At 51.8% G+C, this 18,532-nt stretch overlaps 4 protein-coding genes across 4 annotated transcripts; 2 read left to right on the plus strand and 2 right to left on the minus strand.

Moving 5' to 3' along the window:
• Positions 1–1,798: 1,798 nt before the first annotated feature.
• On the plus strand, positions 1,799–6,915 carry PV06_11164 (uncharacterized protein; the record flags this gene model as incomplete). The annotated part of the gene is made up of 2 exons (XM_016412792.1): positions 1,799–3,687; positions 3,754–6,915. Exons 1-2 carry the CDS (start codon positions 3,244–3,246, stop codon positions 6,913–6,915), a joined length of 3,606 nt encoding a protein of 1,201 aa, XP_016256868.1. The 5' UTR covers positions 1,799–3,243.
• A 6,757-nt stretch (positions 6,916–13,672) lies between these two features.
• On the plus strand, positions 13,673–14,810 carry PV06_11165 (uncharacterized protein; the record flags this gene model as incomplete). The annotated part of the gene is made up of 1 exon (XM_016412793.1): positions 13,673–14,810. One exon carries the CDS (start codon positions 13,673–13,675, stop codon positions 14,606–14,608), a length of 936 nt encoding a protein of 311 aa, XP_016256869.1. The 3' UTR covers positions 14,609–14,810.
• Positions 14,811–14,974: 164 nt separating this feature from the next.
• On the minus strand, positions 14,975–16,106 carry PV06_11166 (uncharacterized protein; the record flags this gene model as incomplete). Its single annotated transcript, XM_016412794.1, has 2 exons — positions 14,975–15,780; positions 15,839–16,106. 2 exons carry the CDS (start codon positions 16,104–16,106, stop codon positions 14,975–14,977), a joined length of 1,074 nt encoding a protein of 357 aa, XP_016256870.1.
• A 373-nt stretch (positions 16,107–16,479) lies between these two features.
• On the minus strand, positions 16,480–18,532 carry PV06_11167 (uncharacterized protein; the record flags this gene model as incomplete). The annotated part of the gene is made up of 2 exons (XM_016412795.1): positions 16,480–16,864; positions 16,915–18,532. A coding segment is annotated over one exon (548 nt), but the record flags the coding sequence as incomplete, so codon positions are not given.

The following is an 18,532-nucleotide window of genomic DNA, read 5'->3' on the forward strand; positions in this document are numbered from 1 at the left end:
AATAAATGGTTCTGGGGTGTTCTGTTCTGACAACACAGTAGCGTACCTACTTTTGAACCGAACTCTTCACCTATCAAGTGGTCTGCATTAGCCTGCATTACGCGTGATGCATCCGCTAGAGCTCAAACGAAGTTTACTTGTGCTCCTGCAGGAAACCCGAAGCAGATGAGAGGGCCCGCATTTTTCTGGATCCGTACCCGCCAATTGGTGTGCAGCGCTTTCACATGTCCACAGATTCCGAGGGGGTAAGCATTGGAACATACCAGGACCGGCTCCAAAACCATTGGTTGACCGAGGAGTTCATGCGATACTCGTGGTCATTCTGACACCCCTTCCAGCGATTAAGCAACATTTAAATGATTGAACTATTGGTCTCGGCGCATATACTGCAACGATGAACCAGGTTCTCAGTTATATCGATCGTTGAAATAGGCACAGTACTGTATTAATGCTGCGCAGACCTTGTTCTTTAAACTGCAATCCTTATGTTCTCATCCTTTGATCGATAAGAAAGATCGAGATGTCCAGCACAGGCAGCCATGCCGGGACCTCGCCCACCCCTGGTTCCTCACAAATCGCCAAGGTACGCGAACTGGCCATCGAGGAGCAGGTACACAATGACGGCGCCGTCGAGCAACGAATACTAGACCCAGTCAGTAAGTGCTTACAGAGAGCCAGACATCCAACCACTCTAGAGGCAGAGGCCCACGCTGCGTGGCGTATGGCCAGTCGGCTTATGGCTCAGTACGACGTAACGCAGTCTGATCTACTGGAGTCAGCTATCGACAATGACGACTACGCTGCCCTAGGAGGGCAGTCTGTGGTTGAGATCACCAGTACTAAAGATGATGAAAAAAGAATTATCAGCCAAACTTGGGTTCTCGACGTCGCCCGCGCGATGGGTATCTTCTTCGAGTGCAAAAGTTTCTCCACGCGCCGTCTGACATCCATTGAATGGACCTTTTATGGGATCGCTGCGAACACAGTCGCCGCTGCAAAAGCATTTGAGGTGGCCCATAATCTCAAACTTGAATGGGCTAGAAATAAGACCGGTAAGAATGTAAAACACCGCTATTGTTTAGGCATTGGTAGTGGCCTGGTGAGAATCGCTCGAAAGCAGAAGAGCGAGGAAAAAAGGGAAGCGGAAGAGAGGGAGAAAAGACCCTGGCAAAGCCTTCAGGGGGGAAACATTTTCCAAACCCTTACAAGTCCATAAACAGCATAAGGACTCAGCCGCATTCCCACGAGCTAATAGGGATCCGTACTCGGAGAAGGATGACAAACGACAGATAGAATTTCAGAGCCCCAACAGAGTATGTATTTCTTGTACCCTGTAACTTGTTTTGGCTTGATTCACATCACCCAGGTTTTGGGACGAAGTGTAAAACGATCTCAGCCCGCCAGCGGAGAGATAAAGCCTCTTGCTGGGAATATAATCAAGTTCGGCTCAACGAAGAAGGGTTTTACGGAAAAGGGCTTCCTCTCAAGAGATACCCTAGTTTTGGGCGTTTTAAGGCTGGAAATTTCCTTATGATGAGCTAATGTGCTGCGAAATAAGGCTTGATACTCACAATAAGAGCGGTGTGAAAAATATCGTTGCAGCTTGATCAAGCAGGAATTATTATGTGTGCCAGCAAAGTCGGCTAGGACAGGTTTCTATGGTCGTCGAAGCGTAAGCCTGTACTATACTGTAATGAATCTAAGAACATGGGACCTTATCCTTATTAAGTGTTTGGACCCGCGCGGGATTTATATTCTTCGGATTGCTCTACGACCTTCTATGCCTCGATCTTCCATCCCGCATGTCGAAAGTGACCCTCTGCGGCCTTCTGGTCAGCTCCGACGATATCAACACACCACTGCAGGAACTGACCGAAGTCTTGGCCTGGATTCTCGAGGTACAAGTGGAAATTTTTCTTTATAAATGCTTTCAACTGTGCAAACCACTCTTCCACAGGATTCAGGTCTGGTGAATATGGGGAAAGATAAAGCAACTTCACGCCTGCTTCATCACACATCTCCTGAACCCGTGGCCCGCGATGAAGTGCTGCATTGTCCATTACAAGTACCGAGCGTGGTTCAGGCCACCTGCCACAACGAGGGAGGAGTTGTTCCAGGAACGCCTCGAAGACAGCGCCATCAGTGGTGCCTTGGTAAATGTGGGCATACAAAACTCCGTCACAGGTGAAGGCCGGCAGGATATCGTTGGCCTCGCTGAAACCGAGCAATCTGGACAGGTGTCACTCCCAAGGGAGACCAGCCAGTTCGACGAAAGCCCGCGGTGTTATCGCAGCCAGTCTCGTCCACGTACACGAGGTGATCCTTATCAAATGAGGATAGATCGTGGAGATACATATCACGCAGATCTGGACATTGCTCCATCGCTATTCTACGAGCCACCTTTTTTGACCAACCAGCCTTCCTCAGAGCCCGGCCTATGGTAGATGTGGAGAGCGTTTCGCCAAAGTTGTCGAATAGGAAGATGGCCATCTCATCCTGCTGCAGACAGGGTTTCTGGCCGAGGAGGGTGAGGAGTGCTTTGAGCATCGGATCGGTCATAGAACGCGGACGTCCGCCATACCCATTGTACGGCGCTTTTGTACTGCCAAAGCGTTGAGGTTTGTGCGGTACGCACTGACTGTCCGAGAACTGAAAATCGGCCACATCTGCTATCTGGTGGTTTGTCAGTGAAGTCTCTTCTATCATTCCTCGAATCTCCATCCGCTGTGAGGCTGAGATGTTTGGTGCCATAGTCACCGCACCCCGGTTGTAAGCATTGGAGCAGGCTTCCCATCAAACTTCTGCCTACAGGAAGATTGAGATGATTTCAGAGAGAGAGAGAATCTTTTCAAAGCCTGGCAGACAGGCTGCACCATTTCATGAAGCGAATTCAGCACACATTACAGTAGCAGGCTGTTCCATTTCTCTCGACGATTCGGGTCCCGACGATATGTGAAATTGGACAATTCCAGAGTGAGGGTGGTTTCACTTCCTGAATCGTCACGAGACCGTCACGTGCAGCCTTTCTTGGCGACGCCTATCACGTGATAATTTTGCCATCCAACTGTGGCTATGCTATAGCTAATGCTCAGCCACAGCCTCAGCTGTTGTCGACCTTCTCGCGCATCCGATGCCCCAGCCTAAGCTCTGTCTCCTCTTGGAAACACAACGCTTCTTCGTTATACCTACTCTCGATCTACAGCATCTGTTTGACTCGCTATTCGATCCCCCTGATGATCTGGAATGTCGATTGCACCGCCAAAAAGTAGACGCGAGGCCGTGCGTCGCTGGTTCCGCCGCTCCGACCCGATCGTGCCCCTCCCGCCGTCATCCGCAGTCCTGGTCCCAAACCCACCGCCAAGCTCTACTCAGTTGCCCTTCGAAGACCGCGTACTCTCACTGTTATCGCAGCAAGATCAGGACATAATTCGCCCACACCTCGTGTCCTTGACTGGTGACATTGATTCCGTGATTCGGAGTACATTCACCGCCACACAACAGGCACAAGCGATCAGCCAAGCGAAGAGATGGACAACGACATTCCGCGGCCGTACGATTGTCGTGCGGGAAGAGGTGGATAAGATTGTGGCATGGTTGGACCGGTTCAAGGATGTCGGGGACTTGGCTGCTAGTACTGATCCTGTGCATGTCGGGCTGCCGTGGGCGGGCATTCGTCTTTTGCTCGAGGTGAGTATGCAAGAAAGCGAGGGTCTTCAACCTCATGAGTAACATTCACACGCTAACGAGGCGCAGGTGGCCACCTCTGAACATAACCAGACGGCGGCCCTTGTTCTTGGAGTCGAAACTGCTCTCTACCTGTCAAACCGCTTGCGTGTGTACATGGCCTTTTTGGCTAGGTTGGCAGATACGCCAGCACGTCAGAACTTTGCGGCATGCCTTCTGGAGTTTCACGCGATGATCCTTCGATTCCTGGCCCAAGCGATCCGGATCTATCAACAAGGAAGCATGGCTCGTGGATTCAAAGCTTTTTGGCACGTCGAGGATATTTTGCAGTTCCAGGACAATTGTTACAAGATAGCGAGTCGGGCCGATATTGAAGCGAACAATTGCGATCGAGATGTTGTCCAAAAAATTGAAACGCAGCTACAATCTCTTGAATTGGTTCGGAACGGCATCGACAGGATCGAAAGAAAACTCGACAGGCTCTCAACGAAGGTGGACCTGAAGCTCCCTGTGGCGATTGGTGCGGCCTTTAATTCCTATCAAGATGAACTCGACGCGCGATGCCTCCCAGGTACTCGAGTCGACCTCCTCCAATCCATTGATGACTGGTCCAATCAAGACCGAAGCGAGCCTATCTTTTGGCTCAGTGGCATGGCCGGTACGGGGAAATCGACCATCTCTCGCACGGTGGCACAAACATTCTTTGACCGAAGTCAGCTGGGGGCCAGTTTCTTCTTCAAACGAGGCGAAGCCGACCGTGGAAATGCGAGTCTGTTCTTCTCGACGATTGCGGGCGACCTGATTTGTCAGGAATCCGCATTACAGGAGTATGTTCAGCAAGCAATCGAAGTTGATCCGGGTATCACGAGCCGGACGCTCAAGGAGCAATTTGACCACTTAATCTTTCAGCCCCTCGCGTCTCTCCAACCCATGCCGGCAACGAAGCTGATCATTGTCATCGACGCTCTCGACGAATGCGAGAGAGAGGGAGATATACGCACCATCATCGCTCTTCTGGCTCGCCTGCGAGAGCTAGGCACGATCCGCTTACGGGTCTTCCTGACGAGCCGGCCTAAATTACCAATTCGTCTTGGATTCACGCAGCTAAATGAGGGTAGCCATCGAGACGTCATTCTACACGAAATTCCGCCCTCCATTATCAAACATGATATCTCCATGTATCTTCGGCATGAATTTACGCTTATCCGAAAAATTCATGGCTCTCTTGCCACTGCATTCCAATCATTGGATCCCTCTTGGCCCGGCACGGACGTATTGGCCGACCTAACTCGACTTTCGGTGCCACTTTTTATCGTTGCTGCCACCATATGCCGGTTTATCGGAGAGTTAAAAGGTAACCCCGTTAAGCGGTTGGAAAAGATATTGCGTCAGCCGGTGGGAGAAAGGTCCCAATTAGAGCGAACCTATCTCCCCATTCTCGGCCAGATACTCACCGGTGAAGATGATGAAGAAATCAACGATATCCGCCAAAGTTTTCGTAGTATTGTCGGATCGATTGTCCTTCTTGCGAACCCTCTCTCTGCTGTATCTGTCACCAAGTTACTCAATGTGCCGCTCCCTGATGTGAACGAACTTCTCCAATCTCTCCATTCTGTGCTCTGGGTGCCCGCCGACCCTGACGCACCCATTCGCCTTCTCCATCTCTCCTTTCGCGAATTCCTGGTGAAGAAAAGCCATGGCGACTCAGGGCAACAGATGACGATCGATGAATGCTCGACACATGGAGAGCTAGCTGACCGATGCCTCATTGTCCTTCGGAGCTCTGACGGGTTACGGAAGGATCTCTGCCAACTCCAGCAGCCTGGGGCGCTTCAAGAATCGATTGAGCGTACTACTATCGAGAGACATATTCCTCCGCATGTTCAGTACGCGTGTCGCTACTGGATTCACCATGTGCAAGCTAGTGGACGAAAGATCCACGATGGAGATCAAGTGGACATCTTCCTCCGTAAACACTTTCTCCATTGGCTGGAGTGCCTCAGCCTTCTTGGGTATATGTCGGAGAGTATCAGCATGATCGGTAGCTTAAGATCTATTGCGGCCGAAGTTGATAGCTATTTCGCGGCCTTTATTGACGACGCTCGACGATTCATTCTCACTTATCATTTCGTCATTACGCAGGCGCCCCCCCAAGTTTATGGCGCCGCTTTGCATTTTAGCCCCTCACAAAGCATCACTCGCCAAATCTTCCCTGAACAAAAATACAGCGGTGTCGAAGTCCTGAGCGACATACCTAAGCAATGGAGTTCATGTCTACAAACATATGAAGGTCATTCCGACGCGGTCATCAGCGCGGTGTTCTCACCTGACGGATCACTCATGGCATCGGGCTCCTACGATAACACGGTGCGGATATGGGATGTGCAGACGGGTCAGTGTCGACATCAACTTGAAGGCCATTCTCATTCGGTCACCAGCGTGGCGTTCTCACACGACGGATCACTCGTGGTATCGGGCTCCTACGACAAGACAGTGCGAGTGTGGGATGTTCAGACGGGTCAGTGTCGACATCAGCTTGAAGGCCATTGTGACGGGGTCACCAGCGTGATGTTCTCGCCCGATGGATCACTAGTGGCATCGGGCTCTCGGGACAAGACGGTGCGGATATGGGATGTTCAGACGGGTCAGTGTCGACATCAGCTCGAAGGCCATTGTGACGAGGTCACCAGCGTGGTGTTCTCACCCGACGGATCACTCGTGGCATCGGGCTCCTGGGACAAGACGGTGCGGATATGGGATGTTCAGACGGGTCAGTGTCGACATCAGCTTGAAGGCCATTCCGACTGGGTCAACAGTGTGGTGTTCTCACCCGACGGATCACTCGTGGCATCGGGCTCCTGGGACAAGATGGTGCGGATATGGGATACTATTAACGCGACAGGAGTAGCATGCCACCATTCAGGAACTCATCAAAACGAAATCAAATTTAATGGTGCTAACTCGAACATTTGGATTAACGGCTATCCTCTGACTCTGCCATCACAAGCACGACCATCACGATTGGCTAGTCAACCATTATCGGCCAATAGAAGTGTGCGTAGCAGCTTAGGTATCACTAACCGATGGATAGTCCGGAATTCTGAGAGGATCTTGTGGCTGCCTCCTGAATATCGCCCGGGACGCTGGACATGTTTTGCGAAGTATATCGCGATAGGAACCGACTCCGGTCGTGTCGTCATTATCCGCTATCTGGACGAAGGAGAGGTGTGAGCGATACTTAAAGTATTCTGACGTCAGCGGTACAACTTGTACCATGCTTAGGCGTGGCGACTCTGAATTTCGCTCCATACAATGGTAATGGTCAAGACAATCGACTCTTCAATGTCAACCCCGTCTGACTGGAGCAATGAATACGTTGCAATATTATGTCCTGTAACCTGAATACTAATCCAGACCTGGTTGGCTGCCAGTGCCCCACCACCGCGAAAGTCGCAGCGAATGATCATCCTTGCGTAGTTTCCACAGGTCGAGAAAAAAAAAACTACTTTCTTATGTTTTGGGTGGAAACCGGTTTTGCATGCCTCTGTACAGGACCTGAAAAAAAAAAATCGATTACTGTAGAGCGATAGAATTGTGCACGCGACTGTATCTCCAGAGATCTGTGGTAAGGCCCTTACGAAATAAGGAAGGTCCAATCATCACTGTATTTGTCGGGATACTAGACACAAGCATACTGTGACGTGCATCAGACGCGTCGTGGGAGACCCCGAAACTTGACGCGGCCGACGCGTGCTAGCGTCGGCAGCTCCCGATTGGAAGATGCCGACCACGCGCAGTGCAGCAGCGCCGGTGACACCAAAGCGACAACGAGCACCCTCGAACAGAGCGAGAAAGCCGAGTGCTAAGGCGCTTCAACAGAGTAGAGGAGATGAGTCAGATCTGGAGACAATCTCGGTGGCGGCTGAGGAAGATGGATTGTGGACACCACCGCGAGCGGAACCCAAGAGGGTCACCAGGGAGTATGCAAAACAAGCGAACGACAACGCCATCTTCACGGGCGGTGAAGAGAGCCCCAGGTTCGAGTTGGCCAGCGGAAGAGAGAGAACAGGGACAAGACGCGACGAGCTCGTGGGGCTCATCCTGACCCTTAAGGAGACCATCACTCGGCAGACCAACCTCATCGAGAAGCAGAACGACACCATCGAGATCATCCGAGCTGACCTGACAGACGTTAAAGAAGAACAGCAGAACCTCACGAGACAAAATGCCGAACTACAGGAGCAAGTCCATTCCCTACAGGCACAAGTCCGCACCATCACCGCGTGTCCTCCTCCTGCGCGATCCTGGGCATCTGTAGCGGGATACCCAAACAGAGCAGGACCCACGCAACTGACACAGAACGTGACGGCCTCCACCAATAAGCACGACACAAGACGAGTCCTCGATCCCCTGACCATGACGGATGCACTATACTGCGTGGTCGACACCTCGAGAGTGGCGGAAGAAGACACCGAGAAGACTTCATCCGGCGCGATCAGAGCGGCGGTGGAAAAAGAGATGCGAGCCACGAATGGACAAAACAACTGGCGCTGCCGAGCAGTGACCAGAGATGCCAGGAACACGAACCGAGTTCGAATCGCCTGCAGGGATGAGTCTGAACAACAGATGATCAGGCAAGCGGCAGAGACGAAGATCGCAGCCGGCATCAGAGTGCTGAGAGACGAACTCTACCCAATCAAGGTGGATAATGTCAACCGACTGGCGGTCCTGGACGAACATGGAGAAATCCGGACGGGAGCAGCAGAGGCTTTTGGCCGAGAGAACGAAACCACGGTGGCCAAGGTGGCATGGCTGAGCAAGAAGAACGTCGCCAAAGCATATGGGTCCATGGTGGTATACCTGACGAAAGGCAGCGAGGCCAGTCGCCTTCTGCGGGAGGGTTTCTTCCATGTCGCGGGGGAATCCGGCTATACGGGGGTGTTCGAACGACGGCCGCGGCCAGAGCAATGCTTTAATTGTCAAGAGCTTGGGCATAAGGCCTTCCAGTGTAAGAACGCTCAGAGATGCGCAAGATGCGCCAACGGAGGTCATCGCCATCGTGAATGCACCGAGCTCGTCTTGAAGTGTGTCCCGTGTGGAGGACCCCACGAATCGTTCAGCCGAAACTGCCGGATGCTCTACCCATCCCGACATGAGTAAAGCATTTCGTATGATCCAGCTTAATGTGAGAAAACAAGCCGAGGTACATGACAGCCTGATGAATGACGAGGAGATAAGAAGTGCAGCGGTCCTGGCGATCCAGGAGCCCCATGCAAGGAGGATCCAGGGCCGACTGTTGACGACACCTATGAGTCACCACCGATGGACCAAGATGGTCCCCTCTGTATGGAGAGAAGGGAGATGGCCAATCCGAAGCATGTTATGGGTCAACAAAGAGGTGGAAGCGGAGCAGGTACGGATTGAGTGCCCGGACATGACGGCAGCAGTGGTCAGACTCCCAGACCGGCAGATGCTGGTGGTATCGGTCTACGTACCGAGAGAAGACCGGCAGGCTCTTCGGGAGACATGTGACAGCCTGCGCAAGGCTGTGGCTGGTGTGAGGAGGGACACAGGCGCGGTGGTTGAGGTGGTGATTGCGGGAGATTTCAATCGACATGACCAACTCTGGGGAGGAGACGACGTTTCTCTGGAGAGGCAGGGCGAAGGCGATCGGATCATCGATCTGATTAGCGACCTCGCTCTGAGTAGCTTGCTCCCACGTGGGACGAAGACGTGGCGCGGAGGAGAATACGAAACTACAATTGACCTGGTCCTCGCTTCCGAAGAACTGGCGGCATCAACCATTAAGTGCGCGATCCACGGGACCGAGCATGGGTCTGACCACCGTGCGATAGAGACGGAATTTGACGTCTCGGTCCCAACACCAAAGCCACAGGAGCGGTTGCTGCTCAAAAATGCACCATGGAAGGACATCAATACCAGAATCACACAGACACTGGGTGTGAGGGCGTCAGAAGGAACAGTACAGCAACAGACCGATACACTCATGTCGGCGGAGTTGGAGGCAGTACACGCTCTAACACCGAAGGCTCGGCCATGGCCATACGCGAAGCGGTGGTGGACGTCTGATTTGACACAGTTGAGGCGCATCTACACCTACTGGAGAAACCGTGCTCGGAGCGAGCGTCGGGCAGGGCAGACTATCGCCAGCCTGGAGGAAACCGCCAAAGCAGCGGCAAAACAATACCACGACGCCATCCGACAACAAAAGAAGAAACACTGGAACGAATTTCTCGCGGACAATGACAACATCTGGAAGGCAGCGAAGTACCTCAAATCGGGTGACGAAAGCGCGTTTGGGAGAGTCCCACAACTAGTGAGACAGGATGGAACCATCACAACCAACCAGGAGGGACAGGCAGAGGAGCTGCTGAGCACCTTCTTTCCTCCTCTACCAGATGACATCGAAGACGAAGGCTCCCGACCACAGAGAGCCCCCGTTCCCATGCCCACGATCACCATGGAAGAAGTGGAGCGACAACTGTGGGCCACCAAGTCGTGGAAGGCACCCGGGGAGGACGGCCTCCCGGCAGTGGTCTGGAAGCAGGTGTGGCCCGCGGTCAAGCATCACGTGCTAGCGCTCTTTCGAGCATCTCTCGACGAGGGAACACTGCCTAGTCAGTGGAAGCATGCGAAGATCATACCATTGAAGAAGCCTGGCAAGGACAATTATACGCTCGCCAAGACGTGGAGACCGATCTCCCTCCTGGCGACTTTGGGCAAGATACTGGAATCAGTCATGGCGGAGAGGATTTCCTACGTGGTCGAGACCTATGGTCTCCTCCCGACCAACCACTTTGGGGCGCGGAAACAGCGATCCGCCGAACAGGCCCTCCTGCTGCTGCAAGAACAGATCCTCACTGCTTGGCGAGGCAGGAACATTCTGAGCTTGATCAGCTTTGACGTGAAAGGGGCCTACAATGGGGTTTGTAAAGAAAGATTGATCCAGAGGATGAAGGCGCGAGGTATACCGGAGAAAGTCCTGCGGTGGGTAGAGGCCTTCTGCTCCGAACGCACAGCAACGATCCAGATCAATGGGCAACCCTCCGAGGTTCGAAGTCTACCACAGGCCGGCTTGCCGCAAGGACTTGTTAATGTGATTCTTCAAGTGTATCCTATTAACCTATGAGCTTCTAGGTACTTATATACTCGTAGGCTTGGTCTGCCTATCTAGGCAGCCAAGCCACAGACTCCATCGTGGCGTGTATGCCTACTAGGCATACACGCTACCTCGTCACGTGCTGTTCAGAAACAACTCAAGGCTCCCCTTTATCTCCCGCCCTCTTTCTCTTTTTTAACGCCGACCTGGTTCAACGACACATTGACAGCCATGGAGGAGCCATAGCGTTCGTCGACGACTTCACAGCATGGGTCACCGGGCCCACCGCACAGAGCAACCGTCAAGGCATCGAAGCTATCATCCAGGACGCTCTGGACTGGGAAAGACGGAGCGCTGCGACGTTCGAGGCGGAGAAGACGGCCATCATACACTTCACCCGGAAATATTACAAGTCCGATTCAGAGCCTTTCAAGATCAAGGGACAAAATGTCCAGCCGAAAAACCACACCAAGATCCTCGGAGTGATTATGGATGCCAAGATCAAATTCAAGGAACACGCTGCGCGGGCCGCGTCCAAAGGTCTCGAGGCCGCTCTCGAGCTGAAACGGCTGAGAGGCTTGACGCCGGCCACGGCGCGTCAGTTGTTCACTTCCACGGTCGTGCCCGTGGTGGATTATGCCTCCAACGTCTGGATGCACGCTTTCAAGGACAAGCTCATAGGACCGATTAACCGGGTGCAAAGGATCGGAGCACAAGCGATTGTGGGGACATTTATGACGGTGGCAACCAGCGTCGCGGAAGCCGAAGCCTGCATCGCACCGGTGCAAGATCGGTTCTGGCGAAGGATCATTAAGCTCTGGACGGATGTCCATACACTACCGGACACCAACCCACTTCGCAGAAAGACGGCACGGATGCGAAGGTTCCGGCGACAACATCGTTCTCCGCTGTACGAGGTGGCAGAGGCACTCAAAGACTTACCGATGGAAGAGCTCGAGACCATCAATCCGTTTACACTGGCGCCCTGGGAGAAGCGAATACACGCCATCGTCGACGAAACCACGGCGGAAAAGGCCGATGTGGTAGATACGGCAGTGCGCGTTGCGGTCAGTTGCTCGGCACGGGACGGCTTGGTGGGAGTTGGCGGAGCCACTCAGCTGGCTATGTCAGCACGCAGCAAGCCAAAGCGCAAGACCTTTTACACCACGATCGGCACCCGATCACAACAGAATCCGTACTCCGGAGAACTCGCGGCGATGGCGCAAGCCCTGAGCTCGTTGCCACAACTCCGGTTTCGCAGAATCGTCCTACTGACTAGCAACAAGGCTGCAGTCCTCTCATTGAGGCGACCACGCCAGCAGTCGGGACAAGAATACATTGGTCGCATTTACGACGTCATCAGACATCTACGGAGAGAGGGCAACACAGTGATGGTCATGTGGACCCCGGTGGATGACGACAACAAGTGGAAGAAGATCGCCAAGGAGAAAGCACAAAAGGCTACCGGTTCGAAGGCCCGACTGACGAAACAACGACCAGGGATGAGGTCAACCATGCTTAACGCCGCCCGAGCCAAGCGAGGCACCACTAGAGGCCTACCAGATAAGGTCGGAACGCATTCGAAGAGAGTTGACACGGCATTACCAGGGAAGCACACGAGGCGGCTATATGATCGTCTTTCATGGGGAGAGGCGAACGTGCTTGCCCAACTCAGGACAGGCATGGCGAGACTAAACAGTTATCTTCATCGCATCAATGCGGCTCCAACAGATCGATGCGCATGCGGGCAAGCGAGAGAGACGGTCGAACACTTTCTCTTTCGATGTGCTAAATGGACGGCGTTCCGAACGGAGATGCTCCAGTGCACAGAAACTCACAGGAGCAACATATCATTCTACCTAGGCGGAAAGTCACCGACGGACGACAAGTCCTGGACTCCAGATCTCACGGCCGTTCGGGCAACGATACGGTTTGCAATCGCCACAGGACGACTGGATAACACCGCATGACGAAACCAACATCCCTCTTTCATCATTATTTCCGACCCCCCCTATTATCTCAACTCGTGGCAACACAAGCAGGCGACGCTTCAGCTGCCGAGGATAGGATGCTGAACACTTGAAGAATCACCTTCAAGCCAGACTGCTACGGTAAGTCCACTAACACGAGACTCCGCAAAGACGTACATAGCAAGCGAGTAAAGCTGTATGGCGAAGAGGAGATTTAATTTGGTATGGGCTTCAAGGAGACTAAGGCATATCTTGAGAAATGTATTAGTAGATTAGCTTTAGCTTGCCCTTTCGGCTTTGCCGCCGGGCGTAATAAATTGTGTGTGTGTGTGTGTGTACAGGACCTGATCGAGAATACTGTATTGTCAGTCGAGTGAGGAAAACTTTGATCTTTGTGGACCTGGAAGGTATGGATCTGTCGCGCGATGGCTCAGTCGCCATGCAGCTTCTTGTGCCACCGAATTCCACCGTCCACCTCATCGACGTCCACCTCCAGCGAGGTCCAGCTTCTGAAAGGGGGCGTTGAGTGCCTATTTATTGGGTTGACAGCCGCCGGGGACTGCCGCTAACTTTGGATGTGCTAAACGAGGGCGTCTAAGGAGATGATGGGATAGGTTCCTTGTCAGGCTCTAACGCATACACAGATCTAAGTGGTGGGCAAAGGTCCTTGGCAGTGTGTGCTGCATAAGATGATGGTTGAGAAGGACGCCTTGAAACACCCTCATGACCTGGAGAAGTTGGTGACGTGGGACCTCCCCATTGGCGGCAGCAATTGCCTTGAAAGGTAGCTTTTATGAGGCAGCCTATTTATGAACACCTTCGGCTGTCATGCAACGCCGGCCCTTCTGCTAATACAAAGTCAAGGTCCTTCAACCAAAATCCGCAGGCGACAGTGACCATGCACCATTGCTTCGATTGCGATCGTGCTTTTTCCGATGTATTGGCATTACGCCAACACCTCCGGGATTCCTCAGCTCATGCTCTCGGGTTCCGTCGCGATGATTGTAACCGGGGCTTCGGCAGCGATGACGCCTTTCGACAGCATCTCCGTGACTCACCAGCTCACTCTTCGAGCTTTGACTGCGACGATTGTCACCGAAGCTTTGGCAGCGAAGATGCCCTTGAACAACACCGGCCAAATTCCAAAGGCCACAGTCGACAGCAGGTGAAAAGCCTTCGTGTCAGTCCGAAAGCAGACAAAACAAGTACCACAGACAAGAGAACTCGGTATGACGGCATCTCGCCATCATTGATCAAGCCAGTATACAAACTTGCTGTCCGACTGAGACGTGGACTCCCAACAGTCGAGGACATTGTGTTGGCAACAGGCACACGTCTTGAGAGACCTATCGTCGTCGCGCTTATCGCCGCGGCTGAGCGCCTAAACTCCCTATCCGAAAGCCGTGAAGATGCACAAAGGCGTGCAGAGCGACAAAAAGAACGATCACGACTGGCACAACTGGCAGAAGACGCCTTCATAGGAATTTTCTCTCGTCAAGGGTTAGACTTTACAACAGAGTCACAGCAGCGACAACAAGCAAAGCTTCTGGAGCAGCGCGCATTCCTGACGCCGGATATGAAGTTTACTTCTCCAGTGATGATCTGCGGCCTGCTATGCAACTGGCTTGAGTTCAAAGACTACTTTGGCTTCCCCGACAACCCATTTGTGAGCTCGAGCGAAAGAAAGCAATTGAAGAAGTATGTCGTCGCCTTTGGGTCTGGAGCCGTTGTTTATTTACTGGGCTTTCAAAATAATTATCCAAACATCAAAGACGTTGGGGTTTTCAGAGCCCGGGAAGTTTTGCAGAACCTATTGGGTTCTTCTGGAATCTGAAACTGTCAATTTTTGCAACAACAGCATGTTCTCAGTGATCGATTTCGGTCTGAAATGTGGCCATGTAATGTTTTAGTTGTCTGCAAACTGTAACCCATTCTTTAATTTTACAAAATGCTTATAGCTCTCTGATAGGTATCTACACCACTCGTCAATAGGATTTAGCATTGGTTGTTGAGCGCATCGACCAACAACACCCGAGAGTGCCTGGTTTATATCGGGAACATGGACCAAAACGAAACAATCAGGAAGCCGGGCGCAACAGATTGTGGATGTATCTATCTATCGAAGCTAGACTAACTTTACACAGATGAAACCCCGGGTATACAATAGCAGCGCAATGGCCCGCTCCCAAAATCTGGTTGTTTAACTCCATGGCAGCATGAAGATCAGAACGATGCCAAGATACACGAATATCACGTCTGTGATCTTAGCCGTAAGTTGATCAGAGCTACCGGAGTGCGCGTACGTTAAACTGTTCGCCTCAGTCGCTACAGTAAACACCGACCCAGGGTAGTTTCCATCCTCATAGTAGTCAACCAATAAAAAGTTTGGAGATCGAGACCAGGCGGTCTCACAGTGACGGGCTGCGTCACCGACACTACCGTTTCCATGATCCGCGTTAGTTTGGTCCAGTTTGGTCCAGTAAGGGACGAGAATTTCGACACCTTCGATAGAAAAATTTTGGTTGAGATTGTGGTTCATCAGCATCATCTTTGTCCGCCGGACCTCGTCGCTCTGATGAGGTGGTCGTTCAGGGGTGCACGGAAACGATGGGTCCGTGGGAGAGAATTTCGTCTCCCACATGACGAGAAATTCATCAAGAATGTAGGGCACATGGGTAAAGTTGGCCTTGTAGTCCAACATCATTACCACTCGGGAATTATTCTGAATCATGTCCCCTAAGGTGGGCCATGCGTCGAGATCTAGGTTCGCGGCGGGTGGGTGGTACACATAATCGATCAAGCCCGAGTTGACTATTGGGGCGGTGTAGTTTCCGACGTCGATGAAGTTGTCATTACCCATGAGGACGCTGACGACTTCATTCGGATGGTTTGCCAGCCAGACTCGCAGCCTCCGCAGCAGATCCACGAGAAGACCAGCGTCCAAGATTTTGCAGCTCGTATGACAGAGACGGAGCTCATTGTCCTGAAAATGAGTTTGGAATTGAACTGTCGGTGTGTCAGCCGAACGGCACTTTACTTGCTCAGTTTGTGGTAATCGTCGTACGCATCCTCACGCCATCATCAAGCTGCGTTTCGATACTTGCTGCCTGGTTACTTGCGGGATTACCGAGTTGGTTGAACGGGCTATTGTGGGCGGTCACGTAGGTCACATTGCTGTATCGACGACTGCAGAGTTCCGCATGCCCATTACAGAGTGGGCTAAGAGAACGCCGTGAAGCTCCGTTTTCATCAGTTGGATATCCGAAGCAGAGACAAAAAGGAAGCCAACAGATCACGATCCAGAGCTTGAAGAGAGAGAAAATAAGGTGCATCGTAGAGTTGGAGCCCGTCTGCAGGCTCTTATCAATGAAAGGCGAGTGCAGCTCCAGCACGGTGGGGGACAACGTTAAGGGTGAATGTAGCCTAGAGACTGTACCGTATGTCTAAGATGTGGTGCAGTACACTATGGTCCTGTACAAGACTGTACGGTACAATACCATAGTTATGTAGATTCTGCACTGTACCTGACTCAGGACAGGCTTTACAAACATCCACGGTATTATCAGGAATGCAACTCCTCGATATTTAGTGGTGAGCGTCGTAGGGGCTCGCCCGAGAGGGTGGTAAAGTATATCATCATCATCCCCCACGGCTAAGTATTTACTGTGATTCTTAAAATAGGCCTTACATATCATTGGTCGCCCATTGTTTTTCATCAGATAGAACCTACCCCGAGGTTACTTGGTTGGACCTAGACATGTCATGATCGTGCCGCCACCGTATTCTGAGGGACAATTTGTGCTATATAGCTATGTATAGGGTAACGTATAAGATGGCCGCTGTCTGCCTCAAGTTTATAGGAGCGGCGGTTAGGAATGCCATAGTTAATAATGTGTCAGAAGACGCTTCCCCAGACGCCAGACCCACCACCCTCTGACGAGCTGGACGTCTTCACTTTTGTTTTCAGCAGCCAGAAAAGAAAATTCTTCACAAGGAGGGGTTTCGATCATATGTTCAAGGACTATACTGTACCTGCGTGCGTACAGTACAGCTCTTAAGGACTCTAATGCAAAGACTTTCCTAGTCGGCACTGATCTGTCAACGGTATACTCTAAACCCGACAAGATATCTGGAGCCTACCTCATACTCTTCACGCATGACATAAGTGGCGATCTTAGGTACAAATGCAGTGCTTTCTTTATTCCCTCCAACCACATCAGCGTCACGGTTATGAGATTTCCTCCATTCAGGCCTAGTCATCAACGTGCACAGGATCTTAGTAAAGGATGAGTCAAGCATTCTCTGGCATGAAAGGCTCTTTCTTGGAGACAATCATACTCTTCGCACATTATGTCTCTCTTATTACAGTTCCAAACCAGCTGCCCCTGCAAATAATGAGGGATTGAATGCAAGGTGCAGCTCAGGAACACTCAGGAACACGGATGAGAAAAGCTTCGTGGGCCTTCAGACCCCTTATTCTTTTGTCTCATGGATCTCAGCTTTGAAGGAGAAGGTTTAAGCTGCGCCGTGCGCACTCGACAGGCCTCGTTAAAGTAAAAAGGATGAGCCAAACGACAAATCCAGAAGCGGCTTACTCTTTCGATGGACGAGGAACTCAGACAATTGATCTGTGCGAAACTCAGCCTAGAGCAGACTCCTTTCGCACCTCAGGGTTGCATAGCCCTTTCCTACCTCGGATATCATACTTCCGGAGAAAATATCTCCTTGCCTCTCGAGAGCGTGTAGCCACAAAGTCAGAAGCCTTGGAGTGGGTTCGTGTCGTGATCGCTTTTTGCTCCTGTCGATGGAATGCGCGATGTACACATGATCCATGTTGGTTAGGAAATACCGGTCAATTGCTTCAAAGTCCAGCATGGGTCTACCATGGGGGATCACACCACCTGGATGGTCTCGCGCAGCATGAGCATTGTTGAACTCGACAGTGTTGATGACTGAAGCTGTCCGATGCGCTAGACGCTGCGTGGTGAAGATGATGTTTCGTCATCCAGGTGCCGGCCGGAATTAGCAGCTGGGCGGCTTGGAGCAGCCTCATGTCCGCCAATCTTGTCTTGTCTTTTATTCGCCTTCACCCAGGTCGTAGTGACGTAACGCTTGCTCGCCCAAATTCTTCGTCAATCACACACGATGCCGTGGCCCGGGAAGGGATCAGCCTTTGATGAAGGGTCAATTGAGAACGTCTCGTCAGAAGGTCACAGTAGTATGGACTCCAGGCAAGGCTTGTTCGAAATTTTCCCTCTCTGGTTCTCTGCTTGGCCAGCAGGACTTGTCGGCAGCGCTTGTGGTCGTGTTGTGGACTGCACATCAGAGTTCTCTTCTCTGCGATGGGCCCATAATGTATCATCTTGAAAATTGGCGACAAAGGTTGACCCATCATTCTGTTGTGAGGCAATTTCCTGGTGTCCATCTATTGTTGGCGCCGTGTCGATGTCATATTGCTGCCTCTGCTGCAACGCTTTCGATAACGCATCAATCTTCTCGTCCTGCGTCTTCGACTTTTGAATAAGCATTTCAATACTCCTGTTTATCGTCTCCAATCTACCAGTGATGTCAATTATTTGCTTCTCCGACTTCTTCAACGGTAACTCTCTATATGTACATGTCAAGCCGTTGACCTTGCAATGATGACATTGCGGTCTGCTCTCGTCGCATTTTGTTTTTCGTTGTCGACAGGAATCGCATGCTTCTGCCGCTCGCACAGCCTTCCGTCTTCGCTGAAGATCGGGATTGTGATATGAAG

This window comes from Exophiala oligosperma (assembly GCF_000835515.1).
Source record: "Exophiala oligosperma strain CBS 72588 unplaced genomic scaffold supercont1.20, whole genome shotgun sequence".
Taxonomy (NCBI): Eukaryota; Fungi; Ascomycota; class Eurotiomycetes; order Chaetothyriales; family Herpotrichiellaceae; genus Exophiala; species Exophiala oligosperma.